Genomic DNA, 21,674 nt, shown 5'->3' on the forward strand with positions numbered 1-21,674 from the left:
AGTCTGTAGTGGAGTGAGTTCCAGACGACTCTTTTTCCGACGGTCTAGATTTCTTCGCCGGTGGTTCCGACGAGGCCGCGCGGCGTGATGTTTTCGCCGACTGTGTGGAGCCTACCTCTGAGGGGGAGGGGTGAGGAGGAGGGGTGGGGGGGGGGGGGGTGGGGGGCCATGCCACCAGGCGTCGGTACCGGTCTTTGAGGGTTTTTTGAGAAAAACCCTTGCATATGTCGCAGGCATCCGCCGAATGGTGAGGGTGGAGGCAATATATACAATCCATATGTCCGTCCCCCTCGTAAACCTTTTTCAAGCCGCACGTCGCGCATGGACGGAACAGCGCTTTTCCTGATACAGAGGACATATCGTACTCGAAATCCAATAAGGCAACCTAGTACAAAATAGTAAGACAACACGAGGAGATCCCACTACTTTGGAGACGGTTGAAATCTGAAGGGGAACCGCGGGGGCGGGCCTCTTATACTGGGACGGCCTGCGGAGCATGCATAGGCAGGTCCTAAAAGGACGAGGATAGGACACAAAAGTGTCGGAAGTTTTCCTATAGGAAAAGGCTATATATGTGTACCGAGGGGTCCCAGTCTGACGACAAGGAATATTCTAAGCATGTGAATCCATGAAAGATCCAATGCTGGAGAAGAGCTCATACGCTTCATAGCATGGAACGCCCGCCCCCTTAGACTGTGGGAGACTCCCTCGGCGGTGGAGAAACACCAGTCGTCCAGGGGTAGGGCATGTGCAGAGGTGTACGGTGCTGTTTCGCCAGGGGCTGGGCCCTGGTGCTGTCGGCATCCTCTGGATTGCAACACCAGGGTGTGGAGGGTCAAGAGGATGTCCATTGATATGTCCTAGAGGTGTTAGGGTGGGGGTGTGGGGGTGTGGGGTGTAGGTTTGCTGGGCCCAGCGCCCTCGTCATTTCCACCGTCGCCGTTCCCCTCAGCATTTCCGCTGTTGTTCCCCCCCCCCCCACCTCCTCCAGGACCTTGTGAACAGACACCAGGTCATACTCATCTGAGGAAGAAATATCCGTGCCCTGAAGCATGGTTGAGGCTGCCGCCTCCCTTTTTTGCATCCTGAAGGGTTGGTCTTGGCCTTAGGGATGGCATTCTCTTCTCCTGAGTCTCAGGGTGAAGGGATACCCTGGGCACCACTGGGGCCCCCTGGACAGGTCAGCTCCTTTTGCCTTCGAAAGGGCAGCCACCACCAGCTTGATAGTCGGGGGTGACTTCGCCTGGGCCTTCAGGGGTAGGTCCGACTCCACCTTGGACTTCTCCTGCAGCTTCCCAGGGTTAACTGACTTCCTCTTCGAGGAGGAGCTGGAGCAATGACGGAGATGGAGGCAGATATTGAAGGTGTGCCCTGCCCCTCGCGGTACCAGCTTGCACAGCAACCCAGACAGAAATGGACTTGCAGTGCTTGGCCTTTCCTTGGGCCCCCACAGTTGGAGCACCCTCAAAGGACTTAAAACAGAGGCACTGGAGGCGTTTGTTTTCTACATACATGTTTCTCAATCTGCAACTGGAGCACAGCTTGAAATGTGAGCACAGCTTGAAATGGCAGCCTCCCTACTTCTCCTCCGACTCGGTCTGGCATGCAGTGTAAGCCCAAAAGGACTTCTGGAATCAATGAAACAGCGACAATTCTTGCCCTTGAGTGGCATTGAAGACACTGATAAACAGATCTCTGCTTGCTGGTCAAAGAAGCAAAAGAGCACACTATCGAAAAAAGCATAAACAAAGAAAAGCTCCCGGAGCAAAACATGAGGACTCCCAACACTTGAACATGCAGTAAAAAAAATCTGTAGATGGCTGCCAGAGGAGGGGGTTAGGGAGAGGGCAGTCATTGGCTGGCAGCAGTATGACCCAGAACTAAGTGACTGGTTTAAGGAGAAAGAGTTTGTAAGTGAAAGTGAAACGGTTTGGATTCTCGGCCTGACAGGGAATAGTCACGAGCATCTGAATCCATGCCTTGCCCCATGCTGGAGCATTGACATAATTCAGGTGCATTTCTAAGCAAGAGATGCATCCATTTAACATCCAATCTCAAAACGGGACTGTACAGATCAAATAATGTTGCACTGCACAGATCGTTTTGGCTTGGGGAAGGAAGTGCTCCCATGCAAGCAAAGTATTTAGATGAAGTGGATCCTGTAGCAAGACCAGAAATGGAGAAAGGCACCCTTCCTTTGGTAAAATCAGGGAAACCAGGTTTAGTTTTTACAAGAGGATTCGGCAGATTGTATTAAATCTACAGTGGTTGACCCAGAAGTCTGCCTGCTTGCGAAGTAGGCCTGCTGGGAAGCCTAGAAAGGGTCAAGGCAGGTCCATGGCTGAAAGCCACAGCCCATTGGAGGAAGAATGTCAGGATTCCTAGAGGCCATTTACACTGCAGTTCCCAAAGCACCGATAGGAACCTCTATTTTCACACTACACAGGGATAAACCATTATGAACTGACTTAAGTTTAAAAAAAAAAAAGAATGAAAAAGCTGTTATCCTGCACATTAAACAGAATGCACTATTAACTAGCTCCTGCCATTGCTAGTAATAATGTCAGGATTAAGACAGTGATGGATAACCTAGGTTCTCAGTGGCAAAATGCTGGTAATCAGAGCAGGCAGCTTGATAGTCCTGCCTTTTCACAGTGATCAGGCACTATTGGTTCACACACCAATAATGGACAAGCAAGCTTTTACTGTGGTTTTAAAGTTTAATTGCATAACATGGAATGCCTTAATTTGCAAATGGGAATTACAAACAAATGCTTAATTTTTTTAAACTATGCAAAAGTGCCCAGTCTTTGTACTGTGCCTCCGTGGCGGCATACATTTGGTGATGGGTTAGTTATCGAGATGCACAAAGAGTGCTTGCGGGTATCCAACCAGTCTTTACAGAATCTGTCTAGACTAATGCAGAACAATGTTCAAGCTCTCATTCAACACAATGTTCTCAGTTAAGCGTGCCAACTGTGCGGGATATTTATATTCAGCCCCACATGTAAAGGGTATATCGGCCACTTCAACTCCCTAAAAATAGGCAAATGCTCCCAAAATATACAAACAGGGAGTATAAATACTCCTAATAAAGAAACGGGAACTGGACACAGACACTTTTGCCCCTGCTTTCCCCACAAACTAATCTAGGGTTCAATTAGTATCACGGGAAGAAACAACTGTTGAAGGTCAAATTTATCTTCATATGGATTAATAAACTTCATGCAAAGGAATATTTCACAAAAACATTTGTTTTACAGTTACTCATTTATAAAATACTTCCATTGGGAACGGGACTTTTTACTCCCTAAAGGCCATTTTACTACCAACTTTCAAAAATAGGGAGTAAAACACTCCCACTAGAACTAGGGAGGTATGAGCAAAAATACCATTTAAAAAAGGAAATGCACTGCATCTTTATGTTGTTGCGTCAGTGCCACAACTGATAGAGAAGCAGCGGCGTGATAATTTCGGCGTGATCATTTTGCACTGAGAGGAGCCACTGCCCCAGATCGTTAAGACCAATTGATACAAACCTACAGTGATGTTTTCTGTTCTGCTAGGCTGAACAGCAAGAGTAGGGGTCTTTAGAAGAACCCATTCTAGACAATCATAAATAGACACCAAAGTAGCTCTCCCAGAAACCACCCAAACATCTCAGATTCTTACTTGATGAGGGGGTGCGGCGCCGTGAGAAAGTCAAAGGGTCTATGGGAGGCCTGGGCGATGAGGGCCTCGGTGCAGGCTGTTGTCGTGGGTCCGGCACCTTCTTAGGCACTTTGGCCTTGCGCTTCGAGGCAGACGCGCCTGGGGAAGTCTCCCTGGGCCTCATGGACGTGACCTGTCGTGTCCCAATCTGGAGGGCCTAGGAGGAGAGACAGCAGATGCCTGCAAGGAAAATAGCAAAAGCATTGTATTGACTGATGGAATCAACAAACACTGGCCAGAAAGATATATTCAGCAAAATGCATTGTTGGGATGGGTGGGTTGAAGAACTAAAAGTTTCCCGAATAATGCAAGGGCCTACCCAAGGCACTACCGATCCCCCACAGGATTCCCCAATCTAATGTACAGTCTGCGTGATATAGCACCCATGTTATTCCGTGGCTTTTCCCACAAAAATGTAGTTTTTACCTCGTCAGGCATAGATATCCTCACCCTCCAGCGCCAGGTCGACCTTCTAGGTAAGAAGCAATACTTTGCAATGTTCTCATAGCATGTTTTCCAGGACACTTGCTTTGGGTTTTGCCAGTTTGTAGTACTCGGAACGTGCAAGCCAACACCCTCCTGGCAAGAGCGGCCATCCATAATGGGAGAAGAGGCACCCACCCACCTGAACTCAACCATCCATCATGGATGAGACGCGCCAGCCCAGTGAACACTCCCTTAGCAGCTTTTTCCATCGGAGGGAGTACGCCTGTGAACGGGCAACCCGGTTCCCTTTGGACAGCTTAGTTCACCAGCACGCATGCCCAATTGGCTGTGCAAGGCTGGTGGTTTGCTTCCCCAGCCTTGCATGGCACATTGAGGATGCAGGCTGGGGAACTGCACGTTTCTATGTGCAAGGGGGTGCTCCTGATGGAGTTGGAGGCCTAGCTGATTCACAAACTTGACTGCCTAAGAGAAAGAAGCAGCTCATGCAGTGCATGGGACAATACATTAGTTCATTAGGTTTACAAATGGCATGAGCCAGTTCTTCCAAATTCTAATTTTTAAGGCTTCCTTCCATAAAGTGGAGACAAAACAAAAAAAATACACGATTTAAAATGCTTTGGTAAGAAGCAGGAAAACAGATGCCTTCACCACAAGACAGTAAATTTGCTCTGCTTGTGCGTCTAAAACTTGGCACTTACTTTTTAGGCTACAACATTGACACAATAAAAAGTAAATTTGCTCTGCTTGTGCGTCTAAAACTTGGCACTTACTTTTTAGGCTACAACATTGACACAATAAAAGACAGTAAATTTGCTCTGCTTGTGCGTCTAAAACTTGGCACTTACTTTTTAGGCTACAACATTGACACAATAAAAAGTAAATTTGCTCTGCTTGTGCGTCTAAAACTTGGCACTTACTTTTTAGGCTACAACATTGACACAATAGATTTTTGGTAGGCAAGCCGGACAAATTCACGTTGCTGGTGAAACACTGGAATTTATAGTAATACTACATTTTGGTACAGCACGCAATACCAGGATGTGCTGCCCTTATTCCTTTGGCCACAATTAAGTAGATCGTCACAGCAAAGAGGGCAGGAGAGAAATCCTCGACAGAGGGGATTTTAAAAAGCTTTACATGCAATTTTCAAAACCATGACTTTTAGTTAACTGCCCCTAGAAGCCATAGACTTGTTTTGTTTAACCTTTTCAAATTAATGGATTTTACAGGTGTTCCCATCTTGCTCATCTCGACAGCACTACTATGAGAAAAAGTGTGTGTTAATGTGCCACAATGACCACATTTTCGATTGGTTGTTTTTACATTTACGTAGTGAATAGAGGAGTGAGCATGTGGCCTTAAATACCACACTTCCACCAACTCGCTGCACATGCAAGGAGAGTGGGGTGGTGTTAGTCGGATAGCAGGCTGAACACCTATGGTGTTGATGGGTGCAGGTGCAGGTCAGAAGTACACATTACCTGGGTGCAAATGTGAAACCTGTGTGCAGGTTAACCGGTAAGAGTATTCCCAGGTTGTGAGGCATTTCTGTTTTACTCAAGGGTTCCACCATCAACCCGCACCGAGAACCTCAGAGTGCCTTCCTGCACTGCCACAAGGACCCTCCATGATGGCCGCCTGTTCGACAGACACGGATCGATGCAGTGAGGGCCCAACTGCTTTGCTGCCCACTTCAGCAGCAAGCCCCTAGAGCTGGCAGGCATTCGCCGGCCCCCTCAAAGGGTCTCATCCAAGGGCTAGGTCCACCCCCGGTCAGGCCCTGTCCGGACCAGGAGGAGCCAGAGAACGCTTCACCCTTCCACAGGGCTGTAACTACTGGTAAGCATCTATGCAGGACTTGATACTACCTCCCCCACCACCTACTATGGTAACTGCCTGAGCCATGCTATCCATCTTCAGATGAGATTGCCATGCTCTCTTAACTCCACGGCTTTTTCACTTACCACTTCAATTGTCTCTGCATTAGTTCTCCATCTTCAGACTATGAGCCATAGTGCATTTCCAGCCCAATGCTGCCTCTCACATGTGGGCCCGGTAATCACAGATGCCGTTTCTCTTTCATTGCCCTCTGCTGCCTGCTGGTGCCAAACCCGTAATCCCTTTTAAACGTGCCTAATATATTTAACCCCCCCCCCCCATCCCATGTGCTGTACTAGTGGTTTTTGGAAAATTCAAATCTAGGTGTGCATCATTCTGTGCAGTTTGCCTTCCCTGCACACATTCTCCTGTGCCTGCCTGGCTGCTAGGCCACTAGGTGAATTCCCATGCACTGGGCAGCTCCCTTGCGTATCTCTCCCCCCACCCCCATGGCACTTATTCTACTGCTCCTCCCATCACTTATCATTCCCCCCCCCCCACGAAGTCTGGAAGGAAAAAAAGCTGAAAATAAGCTCTCCTGGCCTCTTATCCAGACCTACCTATTGCCGACACTTACGACTATTACGGACATACTCTTCACGGTCCCTTCTCCTGACCTATGGACTCCCCCGGCCCACCCAAATCTGGTCTCCACTATCGCCCTCTTCCTCCTCACCCATTAAATGGTGAGCAGGTGGGAATTACTCCTCGCTTACTTCTCATCCTGTAGGTGTATCATTAATGTCCATCACAGTGGCAACATCGTGGCCCAAGGTACTCAACCCACTGTTCTTTGACCGCCACCTGCCTTTCCTCATACTGCCTCCCTTCTCTCCTCACTTCACCACCACCCATGGGAGTTCACGCCCCTGTACACCCCCTCGGAAAACCTTCAAAGGTGGTAACAAGCTTCACTTCGCTACTCAATGCTCGCTCAGCTGTCAAACACTCCTGACCTACGTCTCCTTCTCGAAGACTGGACGTCCTCGCTCTTACCGAGACATGGTTCAATGACAGCGGTCACTGCTCTGGACACTCCTTCCTGAGGGCTACAAAATCCTCTCCAAACCCAGACCCAACAGCTCTGGAGGCAGAGGGTCCCTGATCTTCCCCGAGTGGGTCCCTGCTTCCATCATTCGTACTCAATACTACTCTTTCGAATTCCAGTCTTTAGGCTTGGAGTCTCGCCACCATCTACAGACCCCCCCCTTAGCTCTCCCCCTCAACCCCCCCCCCCCACCCCCATATCCCTCTCTGGATGGGCCAACCTTGCCTCATCCCATCATATCCGTTCCAAGAAGTGAGCCCACATCCAAGCCAGCATCTCTGGAGCAACTAACCTGGCCAAACTTCCATCTGCAAGAAACTCCCCAAACACTCGAGGTCTCCACCCCTCCACTTCACAGGCTCTCTGCACTGCCTTGGCCTTCCACTTCACATCCCAAACTAAAGACAGACTGTCCTCACTCGCCTCCACCGCCCTCTCCTCCCCATGCCCGCTCTCCTGCCTCCCTTGGTCCACTCTCTGGCCCATAGCACAGGATGAGGTCTCTAAAGCGGTCCACTCTATGAAGGCCTCCTCCTGCTCCCCCAGAACCATCAAGGACAACATTTCCTCTTACCGATGCTGGCTCTTTCCCCTCTATCCATCAAGCACTACCTTGTGCACCCTCTCCTAAAGACAGCACTCTGCTGACACCCCCTGTCTGGCTAACTATTGCCCTAGTTCTACTACTCCCCTTCCTGGGTAAACTCTTGGAACAGTAGGTCCTCCCCCAACTGACCCTTTACACTGATCCTTCATGAGCATCAATCTGGATTCCGGACATCCAGAGGCACAGAAACTGCTCTCCTGAACACCCATGAAACCATGCTCTTAAATCTACTCATGCTGTTCTCTTCTCCTCTGCATTTGACATGGTCAACCATTCCATCCTCATAACCGATGGACACTGTTGGCATCACTGACCAAGCACTGGATTGGCTAACCTACTTCCGCACTAACCACCCTTCACATCTGCAACTGGGCCCTTTCTCGTCCACCACCCTCTCTACCTGTGGCATCCCCCAGCTCTTCAATACTCATCTCGCCCCTCTAGCTCACCCGATCCCCCTCAGGGTTATGCAGATGAGACAGCCTTCATTCAAACTTTCCTCTACTTCCCTCCTCTCTCATTCAAGACTGTGTCCAGCGAATGAACTCTTAGTGCCAATAAGACAGATCCCGACACCTAGGCCGTCTTTTCCTCATACGTTTCGTGCCTAGAAACACTTTGTACAGGCGCGCTGTAAATGACTCATACCCTCTGGCAACCCTCTTTGGGCCCTCTACCCCCACCATCTTGTGAGGCTAAAAACCTCAGGGTCATCGTCTACTCTCCCTTTCACCTTACACATCATGGACATTACCAAGAAGTCCCACTTCCAGCTCCTCTACCTCAGAGGAATTCCTCCTTCTCACCTTCCCCCAGAAGCTCAATGTCTCCGGAGCTCTGGTCCCCTCCAGGCTGGACTACTTGCTGTGTCACCCCGAGTGGGACGGGTATGCCCAGACGTGGGTCCCGTGCCTGCTGGGCCTAGAGACCCAAGCTACTCCTCACTGATGAGCCCCAACAAGGGCGAAACATGTTTGGGGATGCTTGTGGTCTCGTGCAGAGGGAATGTGACCTAGCAGTTCGGGCTGGACTGCCCCTTTTGGGGTGGGGCCAAGCCTGATTTGCATATGGTCTTTTCCCTTCTGTAATGGCTTGGCAGGCGAAGAACGGTGGTCTGGAGGGTTGCCCAGAGCAACGCCAGTGGTTAAGATTCATTCTAAACCTTCCAGCCATCACCTCTTTGTTTTTGCTGTGTCACCCCGAGTGGGACGGGTATGCCCAGACGTGGGTCCCGTGCCTGCTGGGCCTAGAGACCCAAGCTACTCCTCACTGATGAGCCCCAACAAGGGCGAAACATGTTTGGGGATGCTTGTGGTCTCGTGCAGAGGGAATGTGACCTAGCAGTTCGGGCTGGACTGCCCCTTTTGGGGTGGGGCCAAGCCTGATTTGCATATGGTCTTTTCCCTTCTGTAATGGCTTGGCAGGCGAAGAACGGTGGTCTGGAGGGTTGCCCAGAGCAACGCCAGTGGTTAAGATTCATTCTAAACCTTCCAGCCATCACCTCTTTGTTTTTGCTGTGTCACCCCGAGTGGGACGGGTATGCCCAGACGTGGGTCCCGTGCCTGCTGGGCCTAGAGACCCAAGCTACTCCTCACTGATGAGCCCCAACAAGGGCGAAACATGTTTGGGGATGCTTGTGGTCTCGTGCAGAGGGAATGTGACCTAGCAGTTCGGGCTGGACTGCCCCTTTTGGGGTGGGGCCAAGCCTGATTTGCATATGGTCTTTTCCCTTCTGTAATGGCTTGGCAGGCGAAGAACGGTGGTCTGGAGGGTTGCCCAGAGCAACGCCAGTGGTTAAGATTCATTCTAAACCTTCCAGCCATCACCTCTTTGTTTTTGCTGTGTCACCCAGAGTGGGACGGGTATGCCCAGACGTGGGTCCCGTGCCTGCTGGGCCTAGAGACCCAAGCTACTCCTCACTGATGAGCCCCAACAAGGGCGAAACATGTTTGGGGATGCTTGTGGTCTCGTGCAGAGGGAATGTGACCTAGCAGTTCGGGCTGGACTGCCCCTTTTGGGGTGGGGCCAAGCCTGATTTGCATATGGTCTTTTCCCTTCTGTAATGGCTTGGCAGGCGAAGAACGGTGGTCTGGAGGGTTGCCCAGAGCAATGCCAGTGGTTAAGATTCATTCTAAACCTTCCAGCCATCACCTCTTTGTTTTTGCTGTGTCACCCCGAGTGGGACGGGTATGCCCAGACGTGGGTCCCGTGCCTGCTGGGCCTAGAGACCCAAGCTACTCCTCACTGATGAGCCCCAACAAGGGCGAAACATGTTTGGGGATGCTTGTGGTCTCGTGCAGAGGGAATGTGACCTAGCAGTTCGGGCTGGACTGCCCCTTTTGGGGTGGGGCCAAGCCTGATTTGCATATGGTCTTTTCCCTTCTGTAATGGCTTGGCAGGCGAAGAACGGTGGTCTGGAGGGTTGCCCAGAGCAACGCCAGTGGTTAAGATTCATTTTAAACCTTCCAGCCATCACCTCTTTGTTTTTGCTGTGTCACCCCGAGTGGGACGGGTATGCCCAGACGTGGGTCCCGTGCCTGCTGGGCCTAGAGACCCAAGCTACTCCTCACTGATGAGCCCCAACAAGGGCGAAAATGTTTGGGGATGCTTGTGGTCTCGTGCAGAGGGAATGTGACCTAGCAGTTCGGGCTGGACTGCCCCTTTTGGGGTGGGGCCAAGCCTGATTTGCATATGGTCTTTTCCCTTCTGTAATGGCTTGGCAGGCGAAGAACGGTGGTCTGGAGGGTTGCCCAGAGCAATGCCAGTGGTTAAGATTCATTCTAAACCTTCCAGCCATCACCTCTTTGTTTTTGCTGTGTCACCCCGAGTGGGACGGGTATGCCCAGACGTGGGTCCCGTGCCTGCTGGGCCTAGAGACCCAAGCTACTCCTCACTGATGAGCCCCAACAAGGGCGAAACATGTTTGGGGATGCTTGTGGTCTCGTGCAGAGGGAATGTGACCTAGCAGTTCGGGCTGGACTGCCCCTTTTGGGGTGGGGCCAAGCCTGATTTGCATATGGTCTTTTCCCTTCTGTAATGGCTTGGCAGGCGAAGAACGGTGGTCTGGAGGGTTGCCCAGAGCAACGCCAGTGGTTAAGATTCATTCTAAACCTTCCAGCCATCACCTCTTTGTTTTTGCTGCGTCACCCCGAGTGGGACGGGTATGCCCAGACGTGGGTCCCGTGCCTGCTGGGCCTAGAGACCCAAGCTACTCCTCACTGATGAGCCCCAACAAGGGCGAAACATGTTTGGGGATGCTTGTGGTCTCGTGCAGAGGGAATGTGACCTAGCAGTTCGGGCTGGACTGCCCCTTTTGGGGTGGGGCCAAGCCTGATTTGCATATGGTCTTTTCCCTTCTGTAATGGCTTGGCAGGCGAAGAACGGTGGTCTGGAGGGTTGCCCAGAGCAACGCCAGTGGTTAAGATTCATTCTAAACCTTCCAGCCATCACCTCTTTGTTTTTGCTGGACTACTGCAACAGCCTCTTTCTCAATATCCCCCCCCCCTTTTCTCCCTTCACACCCTCCAGCTACTCCAGAACAGGGCTGCAAGACGTATCCTTGGCCTCAAGCCCAGGGACTATCTCCACTGGCTCCAAGGATCAAATTCAAGATCCTCTTTATCATCCGAAGTCCTTCTGGGGCCTGCAACCACGCCATCTCCGCCTCCCTAGGTACTACCCTGCTAGAGCCCCAAGCTCCTCCAATTCCACCGTAAACAGTTTTCCAAGCAGAGAATGGGGGCAGGTCACCCTCCTCGGCTGGTGCTTCCCACAGAACAGCCTCCCAGCCCCGCTCAGACTTGGCCCGGACCTCAAGCTACAGAAACTGCTCAAAACTCTGCTATTCTCTACCTCCTTCCCTGCTAATCACCCCAGTGCTGCTGTGAGTGGTTGCCTGATCCTCATGAATATCACAGAATCCCAGGTCCTTCCACAGTCAATACCAGCAACCCCCGCCCCATTGCACTGCCCTGTGGGACCCTGCTTGGTGTTGCCACATCACACTTTGAGAGTGTTGCCCGTACCAGCATTTAACCCGAGGTTCTCTGCCTTGGCTCACCTTGGGCCTTGGGTCACCTTGGCCCTTCCCTCCTGGGCCCTCTAGCACTGTCCACTCCTTCCCCTGCACCTACTCAATGGACTTGGAGCCAAAAATATTCTGTTTTAAAAAGCGCCATACAAATGCTCAATAAAATTAAAATAAATTGAGAGCGGTTGGATAGAGGAAGGAGGATAGGAGCTTGTTACAGTAGACCCGGTAGGTTGCCTCAGAAGTGTAAGGTTTCAGGTTTTTTGGTAAAAGACTTTAGTTGAGGGACAAAAGACAGTAGAGGAGGGACGGATAGGTAGTGATATTGTTGCCTCCTAGCACTTAGTTGTCGATTTCTAAGAGATTTGAGGGCGGGTCCTTGTCACTCAGCCAGGCCCACCAAGCAGAGGGGTATCCCAAGGGTAGTTAGGATTTGAAGTTCAGATGTAAAGTTTTGGTAGGATGCTGGGATTCTAGTCAGCTAGTTTATTTGGCAAAATTGGAAACTATGCATTGTTATCTTCACGAGAATAACTAGACAAATGCTAAAGAGAGCATTCTTAATGTGTTGGAGAATAAAATACACCAAACCTGGGGCCTTAGCAAACGGGGGGTCTTTAATTGCTTTCAGGATATTAACAGGGATAGGAGCGCTCAAAACTACTTTAGCTTGCGCATTCAACTCTACCAACGTGGCCGCCTCCACCAACAGCTTCATGGTGTCCTGCTCCACCCTACCCTTGGCAGCATACTGTGCGAAACCCGAGTGTTCTTACAAGTAGTCCCAGGGGACCCATTGCTCAGGTGGCATGGGAAGGGTCATCAGTCTTGGATCCCAACCCTCGGAGGACAAGCGAAGGAGGATCACCTGGGCAGGGGGTCTCCAGGGACTGCAAGGAGAGCGCCCAAAGGAGAGACATAGTATCCCCAGTTCCTGACACCAATCCATCCTATCCACCCTCATTCGTCATCCGAGTCCCATCCTACCCCTCGACCTTCCCTCACAAAAAGGTAAGAAAATATCCTGGACAGTTCGGGAGAACAAACACTATTGACCACAACAGTGTCTTTCCTCATTCAAGACCCATTGTTCAGGATCTAATAGAGAAGAGGAAAAGAGTTAATTACATGAGATTGGGTGAGAAGAAAGATCAAGCACAACAGACGGACCATGATATTAATATCTATTCATCTGTTACCCATCTAGACCACAGGGAATAATATCAAGACCCATGCCTGTATCAAAACAGATTGATTACTCTACCACAAGGGAAGCTGTCTTATTCAATAAAAACAAGGTTAGAAGAGGATCTCATTTCTATTGTCGATCTCCTAATAGTACTGTAGTAAATAGACCTTACGATCAATCTATTTTATTTTTTATTTGTATATAATCTTCTTAGATTTTTTAACAAAATTTTCGAAAAGCAGTTGAGGAAAATACAAAAATAAGAAGGTGAAGAAAAGATTAAGTCGTTGCTAACTCCCAAAGATCCCGCTATTCTGTATTGCTTTGCCAGACAAGGTGTAGAACCGGTGGAACTTTTTCATTCAATCTGTGCGGGAATAAGCACGTTGAGGATGTATTTCATAATGTTTATGGTGGCCAACTGCCATGCCTGTTTATCTCCGTCAAGCAGTTTGTTCCAACACGTTTCTTCCTTTTGAAGAGTAAAATTTGTAAAAATGTCTGTCAAGTATCTATCACGAATTTCTGTCGTCGCCGGACAGTTCAAAAGTAAGTGGCGTATAGTTTCCTTGTCCTTAGTGGACTTGCAGAGACGGCAGCAGCTTGACAAGGATTGTTGTCTAATCACCAGTATTTCGTTGGTTTCTAGGAGATTCAATCTCATTTTTAAAAAGTAATTTCGGGCCGCTCTATTTGGAAATAGTTTCAGAAATGGTTGGATGGAGTCAAGTTTTAGAGAAAGGAGGGAGGTGGCTGCTGAGTTTATACTTGGAAGCAAGGTCGTTGGTGTTGATCCAGTCGAGTTCTTTGATTTTCTTGATAACTCGGACTGGATTGGCGATGAGATCTTCTGTATTGCAGGCAACTGAGTCCAAGATGTTCAAAACTTTAGTTTCCCATCGAGTGAGCATATGACAAGTTCCCAGTCGGATTTCTTCACTTATCAACTGATAGGCGTGAGGCGTATCTTTCTGTCTGCATTTCCGATAGTGCTCTATTACAATCCACAATTGATTTTAACGAGGAGAGGGTTAGTTCACGTCCGATTACTGATATCGGAGTTGTTTTCGGGAGGCCCAAGATTGGGCGCCAGAAATTTGCTTCTAGTTTTGGCCATAAGTCGTGTGGAAGATTCGGCATTGCTTCAGCGCCATATGTCAAAGATGGAATAACTTTCCCTTTATAAAAATCTCTTGCAGGTCTAATTGAGAATCTGCCGTATTTGATGTCAATTGCCTTTCCTTGTGTGGCTAGCTTGGTAGTTTTTGCGCGTAGGTACTCTTGCATTGCTTTTTCTTTGTACGAGCTATCTACAATAACTCCCAAGTATTTAAAGTTAGTGACTTTCTCAATGGTAGTTGTGCCTAGTTTCAAGTTCGGTGTGGATTTCTTTAGGGAATTTCTCTATTATCATCATTTTTGTTTTAGATTCATTAATTTCCAAATTATTTGACATCATGTAAAGTTGAAGATTTGCTAGTTGGCGTTGAAGACCAATAGGGGTGTTGTCCAGCAAGATTAGGTCATCGGCGTAAAGTAAGCGACTAATTTGTTCTCCTCCGAGTTTGGGAGGGAAAGCTCGAATCTTTGTTTCAGTTTCTTGGAAGTCGCCTAAATAGGACCAAAACAAAGCCGGAGCCAATGGACAACCCTGTTTAACACCTCTGTTAGTTGCTATTGCTTCTGTTAATGTGCCTTGTTTATTCAGGCGGACTCTCATGGTAGTGTTTGAATAAAGAGCTTTGATTGGGTTGAGTACGTCTAATGGACATTTCCATAAGGCAAGCTTTCTCCACAGTCTTTCTCGATCTACTTTATCAAAAGCCTGTGTGAGATCGACAAAGGTGATATATAGGCGTGGGCGACCCTCCAAGATTTTGCTTTTAAGGGCACTCAATATCAAAATGTTGGCATTTGTCCCCAAATTCTTTTTAAAGCCAGTTTGGAGCTTGTCGTGACACGGGGAATCATTGGCCCAGGTAATGAAATGTTTTAACAGCAAAGACCCAAACATCTTGCCTATTGGATCAAGGAGGGCGATAGGACGAACCTATCTCCTTTTTTATAGATAGGGACCACGTTTGCACATGTCCATGAAGGTGGGATGGATTTTGTGGCTGTGCAGCGTTTAAATATTTGGCTCAAGAAAGGAGCCCAGGTCTCTGGGTGGGATTTCAAATCAAAATTCGTAATGCCATCAGGTCCGGGCGCACGTGATGGTTTTAACTTTTTAATTAGAGCTATAATGTCCTCAATGTTGTCCACGCTGATCCAGGGGGAATCATTAGATTCCATCATAGGAAATTTGGTAATTGGACTCAAAAAGAGTTTGGAAGTGGTTTTCCCAGGCCAGTTGGCCAATTCCGTTTATTTGACATGGCCAGTCTCCTGGTGCAGTTGAATGGAGTAGGGTCCAAAAGTCTCTGGCATTGTTTCTGGTGATGGCCGTAAGAATGTTTTCTGCGTCTTGTTGATACAACTTATGACAGTGACTTTTTAACCATGATTTGTAGTTTTTAACAGCCACTTTGATGATCTCAAGTGCTGCTTAGGGCTCGAATCTCTTTGCTTGTCTTTTTATTCTCCTCAATTCTCTCTTTTTTTCCATTACTACTTTATCGTAGGTATGTTTTTGGTCTAGTGGTGATGTCTTCTTTTTTTTTGAGGAACTCTAAAGGTGGTTAGTAACGGTAGATAGTCCACGTCTATCCTAGGCAGTTGGTTGTTGTGGTCTTTATATTGGGCTGTAATAGTGGTTATAGCCTTTTCCGTTATTCTGAGTCTTGTTCCATGCATAGAGACTTCTATATCTGAAGTCATAGTGTGGTTAATCGATGAGGTTGTGGACCAAGTAGTTTCAAGAAGATTATGGTCACTTTCCTTTGTTTTGATTACTTTAAAGGAGTTAATATGAAGTAGTAGAGAGCGAGATACGAAGATATAGTCAATTGTGGAAGTTGAATTTGCTCTTTCCCAAGTTGGAAGTCTATTAGGATCAGGAAAGGCTAGATCCAAGTTGTCAAAAGATCTATACTTCATTAAATTTTGCCATTTTGTTGGCCTCTGATCTACTGAAGGTTTTTTTGATCTATATCCCTTTGAGTTTGTCGAAGGTTGCCTGTTAATGTTGAGGTCGCCACATAAAATTACGTGGTCAGGCTTATGTGAAACTTGCGCCCAGTCCAACTCTTGTTCTATTGTGTTGATAAATCTTGAACTTTCAATAGTGGCTGGGTTCCAGTAGATGGTCACAATTATGAGTGTCTTTATCAAGGTTTTAGACGATCCTCTTTTTTTAGTAATCCAATTTAGCTTTACCATCAGCATGAAATGATTTTCTTTTAGCTTTTGCGAGTTTACAAGGCCTCGTCCGCTACGGATCGCGATCAGGAGACCAGCCATTGGGCGGCCTAAAGAACCTTTCCTGGCTAACACTGTGTGGGTTTCATAGCCATCAAGTACTGGAGGATGTAGAAGCCATGTCTCTTGCAAACAGATGATGTCGTAGTTTATTAGGTTTGAGGGTCCTGATGTTAGATGAAGGAAACCTCGGGTGTTCTACGAGCACAATTTTATTTGGTCTTGGGCGTTTGAATTTAGACAGTCTATTATGTTGCTGTTAATCGTATTCTCGGGTGGCTATTTTTGTTGGTTTAACTTTAAAGCTTTTGGTAACCATGACCAAAGAGAATGTAAAGATGAGTTTAAAGATGGGTTTGCTGTCACAGGATAGGGCTCATTCTGAACTGTCCTTTGAAGTTTTTGACCTTCTTTTGGGAGCGTCAGTCTACCAGACGGCTCCATATGCACTGGGTTTAGTTTTTCAAGATCTTTGGCTGACCCCTTGGGTTGTGATTTGTTGATTGTTTCAGTCTGGTTTGGTCCAAAACTGTGACGATTGTCGTTTTCTTTAGTGATTGGCGACGTTTTTGGCGTGAAAACTGGGAGTATTCAGTTGCTTTTATGGATGCCTGGGAATCTTTATTTGCTTGGTGATTGCAAGTTTTGATTTCTCTCGAAGATTCGGTGAGGTCGTAGCCCATTATTAAAAGTTCCTCAAGGGCAGATTCCAGGGCGTTTTTTGTTGCGTGTGACGCTATGTATAGGTGTGAAATTGCCCTGGATCCCTGATGGCTCGGGTCAACAATTTGGAGGTCATCTGACTTTACTAATCGTAGTTTCGGGATGTAACTGAATAAGTCCATAACCGATCTTCTATTTAATATTACTTCATCATAGTTTCCAGGGATCTGTTCGTTTCAATATCCATCGTATTAAAGGTTTAATGTGGTGTTTTGTGGTTTTTGATTTGTAGGTTGGTCGCTGGGCTTCCTTGATGGGAGCTCTTATTGAAAATTTCTTTTGCTGCGCTTTAGGCCACGGAGTTTGAGGATTACTATGCGATCTATGGGATCATCTTGTTGGCTGTCGGCTAGAAAAAAAATGTTGTGTTTCAATTTCTTGTTTTGGATAGTTAGTTTTAAGAACTATCGAGGACTCTCCAAATACAGGATCTATTAATTTATGATTGATTGTGGCCAGTCGCGTTGTTCGTTCTTCTAAGGTTAGAAATGGAGATTCTCTAGATTGTTTCTTTATTATGATTCCCTGCCGGAAGTATAGAAGTTGTAGATCAATCAGGTATTTCTTCCAAGTTTTGGTTCGAGAATGTTGATTGATCAGTGATATGTTGAGTAATGTTCATCATGTCTTCGTTATTTAGAAATGCTTCTATTCCTCTAGGAGAAACGTTCGATGTTTCTTTTTCAGCTCTGTTTACCTCCCCAGTTTTCTTTACATTGCCCTTTATTTTTAGTGGGGTAAAAAGGTCTCTTTGAGCATCTGTAGCTTTTGAGCTTGTTGAGTCTGATTTGTAAATTGAAGATGTTGTTAATACTGGTCCTTGTTGGTGGGAGTTAGTTTTTTCCACCCCTTTAGTTAACTTGGTTTTTTCTATCAAAAGAGTTGGTGGGACAGTTAAGTCAATGAAAGAAGGAATTTGAGTGCTTTCTGAGTTTGTTTGCGTGATGCCCTGGGAGATAAGGCACGTAGTTGAAGTCAATTTTTGAGATGGCGCCATAATCAGATCTTGGCTCGGTTTGATCGTAGATGCAAAAGACTTTGATTCTAGTGCCATGATGTAACCCTCCAAATTTTGTTCAACATTGAAGTTTGAATCGCTGTATGGTCTTTCAGCGTGGCCCCTATTGTTTCATGTAGTTTAATGAATGGGTTGAGGGCTATGGATAGTGCTGACATCAAGGTACAAGTGTCGAGCTTTTTTGGATGTGAATCAGTTGAAGAGTTGTCACGATGAGCAGCTGATTTAACTATCCCAGAAGTTGATGGTCGTGTAGGTGGTGTGGTGATGTTTAATGATCTTCTGGGGGGAAGTCGGAAGAATGTCTTCTTTGATTGGTATAATTGTCTAGGTTTGAGTAGAAAGAGTCTAAAGTTTTCTCAAACTAACTTATTTTTAGATTTGACAGGATGTTGACTTCCACCATCTTTCTCTTGAGTTTGTGGAATTAGTCTTAAGGGCTCACTTAGTGACTGGGGTGAAATCGTCAGTACCTGGTCTTTACGCTTGGTACTGTCGATTGGATCATTGATCAGTGGTTGGTCTTGTATCAAGAATTGAGGGGAGCCCGTTGCCGCCGAGCCAATTTGCTTTGATGGTGTCGAGATGGATGGGAGGGGTACAGAGCTCTCTACTTCGACTTGCTCTCGTGTGGGAGTCTGAGTGCAACTCTGCACTTCTTGATCACTGATAGTTTGTTGTGGACACAAAATGGGGACTGAAATTGGAGGTTTCGCAGGAGTTATGCTTTCCAAAGCTGGTGTAGGATTAGCTATAGGCTGCGAAGTCCCCAGCTCTTCCTGCATAATTTGTGGAATTTTTGAAGTCACTTGGCCTGAGAAGTGCCATTTTGTTGGATCAATATCCGGAGCTGGCCAAGTGTCATCTTTTGTTTGAAGGATAGAAAATCTTCGTTTAGCTTGAAACAATCTACGATATTTGCTAGGTGGTGTAATTGCATCAGCTGCCTCAAGAATTTCTGCATCTGTCAGCTCTTTACATTTTTCTTGGATAGCTTTGGAGTGCCTGTTGAAAAAGTCTGATAATAGCTTCAAAGGGCGCTGTGGTTTTTTACCGCCCTTTCTCGTTACTGGAACTTTGGTAGAATGTGTTTGTTTAGGTAGGGATTTAACCAATCTTGTGGTTTCCACTTGGTTATTCGGCAATTCTAGGACTGAGTTTTTCTTGGTAGGGACGTCGCTGGTTCGTGATCTCTTTTTTTTAATTATACTGTTAGGCTCTTGCGGTGGTAACTTAATTTCTTGAGGCACAATTGGGCTTGTTGAAGCCATCGCATTATTTTCTGGATTTGTCTTGTTTGCTGGTGAATTGCTATGAGTTTCCCTATGTAGGATTGCTGATACCAAAAGGCCAGCCATAGGTGGCGCTGCGGTTATTTCTCTTTCTTTCGCCGAGGTTGATGAGCCACGCTCGACTCCCAACCCACTCAGGCACTCCTGTCCTGTTACCGATGGGCGCCGTTTCCCGGAGGCGCCAGATGACCGTACCTCTTTCCTTCAGCTGGTTGACGTGGGGGGGCGCCCTCTCTGGGGTCCACCCCCGACCCCATCGTGTCTGCCTCGATCACCGTCGAGGCACACGCTGCCAGCCCGCTCAACGCCACCTCCCCTTCGAGAGGCCGCGGAGTCGCGGCTGCAGCAGCGGCGGCAATCGAAGCGCTCAGCCCCAGCAGCGCCCTCGGGGGCTCCGGCACAGGGCTTAAGGCGGTCCCCCCTCCGGGGGGCCTCCGAGTCCCAGACGAGGCCGCGACCAATGTGGACGCCGAAGCGGGCAGCGCTGGCTCTCTACCGGGGCGAGGCAAAACCCCCGAGAGTGCCGGCCCGGCCCGCGGGCTGCTAGCGACCAGCTCCAATACAGCGGTCGGGGGAAAACCAGCGCCGTCTACTCCCGGGACTGCGACCTCCTCCTCGGGTAAGCCAGCTTCGCTGCAAGATGGTAAATGTTTGTTGTTGAATATGCCAGAACCTTTCCCAATGGTTTTTTGGTAGGGAATTTGACCATTAGCAGCACAGTTTCTGTTTCCCATATTTGTTAAAATGTTGGAGCTTGGATTCGCGAGGATTTCTCGATCATCTGTTGTTTCCATTGAAGTCGAAGGGGGACTAGTTTGGAATTGGTGTTGTGTGAGTGATGTGGTTGTGGTTTTAGTTAGCGACTTGACTTTACTTCTTAGAGAGCGGCCTGTAAGGTCTTCTGAGTTCGACCATTTTGGCTTTGGAGGTGATGGAGCTGCCAGGCCCGTCTTGCCTGGCATGACTGCAAGACTGCCACTCGCGTCCGCTCCGCGGAGTAAGTGAGGTTTTGTAGAATAGGTGAAGCGGGAGACACACCTCTCAAGGATAGAGCTGGAAAAAACACTGGCTGCTGCAAGACTGCCACTCACCGCCAATTCCAGATCCCATTTCACTTTACATCCCTCTCCCTCAGTTTCCATGGGGAATTTCCAAACCCATGCCATATCCCACCCCCTCCCCATTTTCAATAAGTACTGAGACAAGGAGGAGGCCACTAAGATCAATCGAGATCACCCATACATGAGCACCGATTCTCTATACTCTGGCCTGGTGGACAGATGTATAGAAGGCCACATTCTATTGTGGCAGGGGCTACTCTGGGGAGCTGTAGCCAAACCAGCTCAAGGTAAGTGGTCTGGGCCAAGTCTCAGGAGGTGGTGCACTTGTAAGGGGTCCACAATAAGCACACAAAGCAAAGCAGTCAATGAACACACTTAAATTACTTCTTTACTTATGGCCAGATAACAGTGAAATATGGCGTCAACTGGTAATATCACAATACTAAACATTACATATACAGTTGCTGGAGTAGGGCAAAATAAATCAACCCTTGAAAAGAAAGCTACAGATTAGTATTACACTACAGGTCCGCAGAGAATCAACCCCAACTTCAGAATTCCAAACCTAAGTTCTCTGGGGCCCTCTTCCCAAAATTTCCGCAAAGTTTCCACACAGTTTGTGAAGCGGGAAAAATGAAGGTAGGTTCTCTGGGGGGGTACAGTCAAGTGTCAGGGGGAGAGTTAACTAGCTAACAAACACATTCCCAACATTCAAAGAGCTTGTGTTTTTCTATAAATTAGAAAGTAAACTTTAAAAAAAAAAGGGAGTTCGGGGGGCAGTTAAGTATCACTGTAACTTGCATGCCAGGTTGGTTGAAGGCCGCTTTCCCGCTGTCAGCCTCAGCCCTTGATCCCCAGGGGCTGCAGGTTCGAGCAGATCTCCGGTCGGTGTCTGATGCTGGTGCGAGGACTCAGTGGAAGAATGCAGCAAAACTCGATGCAGGGCCCCTCTGGACAGGAATGGGTGCAGTTAAGCAATTAGACGCACAGCTATGCAAAGAGATTCACTAGCCGCGTCAGATTCCCTCCTATCCCAGGTCCCCTTGATGCTAGGACCACAACATTTCGCAGAGCTAAATCTTGTTGCACAAGTGAAGGATCCACCAATTTACAGGCCTCAACTCGGAATGGCCAGGTCTGCAGCAAGGTAGCCCAAACTAGAGCCGTCAGCAGCCACAGGGCAGTCCTTGGGGTCTTCTTCGTAGGACACAGAGCGGACCTCCGAGAATGGATGTTGCCTCCACTCCAAGGGTCGCAGCTCGTTTGCAGGACTGCTGAAGATCTTCCACAGGACAGTGCTCCACCAGGGC

At 47.9% G+C, this 21,674-nt stretch overlaps 1 protein-coding gene across 2 annotated transcripts in view; it reads right to left on the reverse strand.

The window, feature by feature from the left end:
• Nucleotides 1-21,674, reverse strand: part of LOC138521831 (histone H3-like centromeric protein A) — a 213,173-nt gene that overhangs the window by 171,504 nt on the left and 19,995 nt on the right. For both annotated transcript variants that reach the window (XM_069634950.1, XM_069634951.1), the window contains exon 2: nucleotides 3,673-3,891. In XM_069634950.1, the coding sequence (XP_069491051.1) occupies nucleotides 3,673-3,835 (163 nt within the window). In that variant the 5' untranslated portion in view covers nucleotides 3,836-3,891. The remainder of the gene's footprint in view (nucleotides 1-3,672; nucleotides 3,892-21,674) is intronic.

Source organism: Ambystoma mexicanum, chromosome 13, assembly GCF_040938575.1.
Source record: "Ambystoma mexicanum isolate Mex_15411 chromosome 13, UKY_AmexF1_1, whole genome shotgun sequence".
NCBI classification, from domain to species: Eukaryota; Metazoa; Chordata; class Amphibia; order Caudata; family Ambystomatidae; genus Ambystoma; species Ambystoma mexicanum.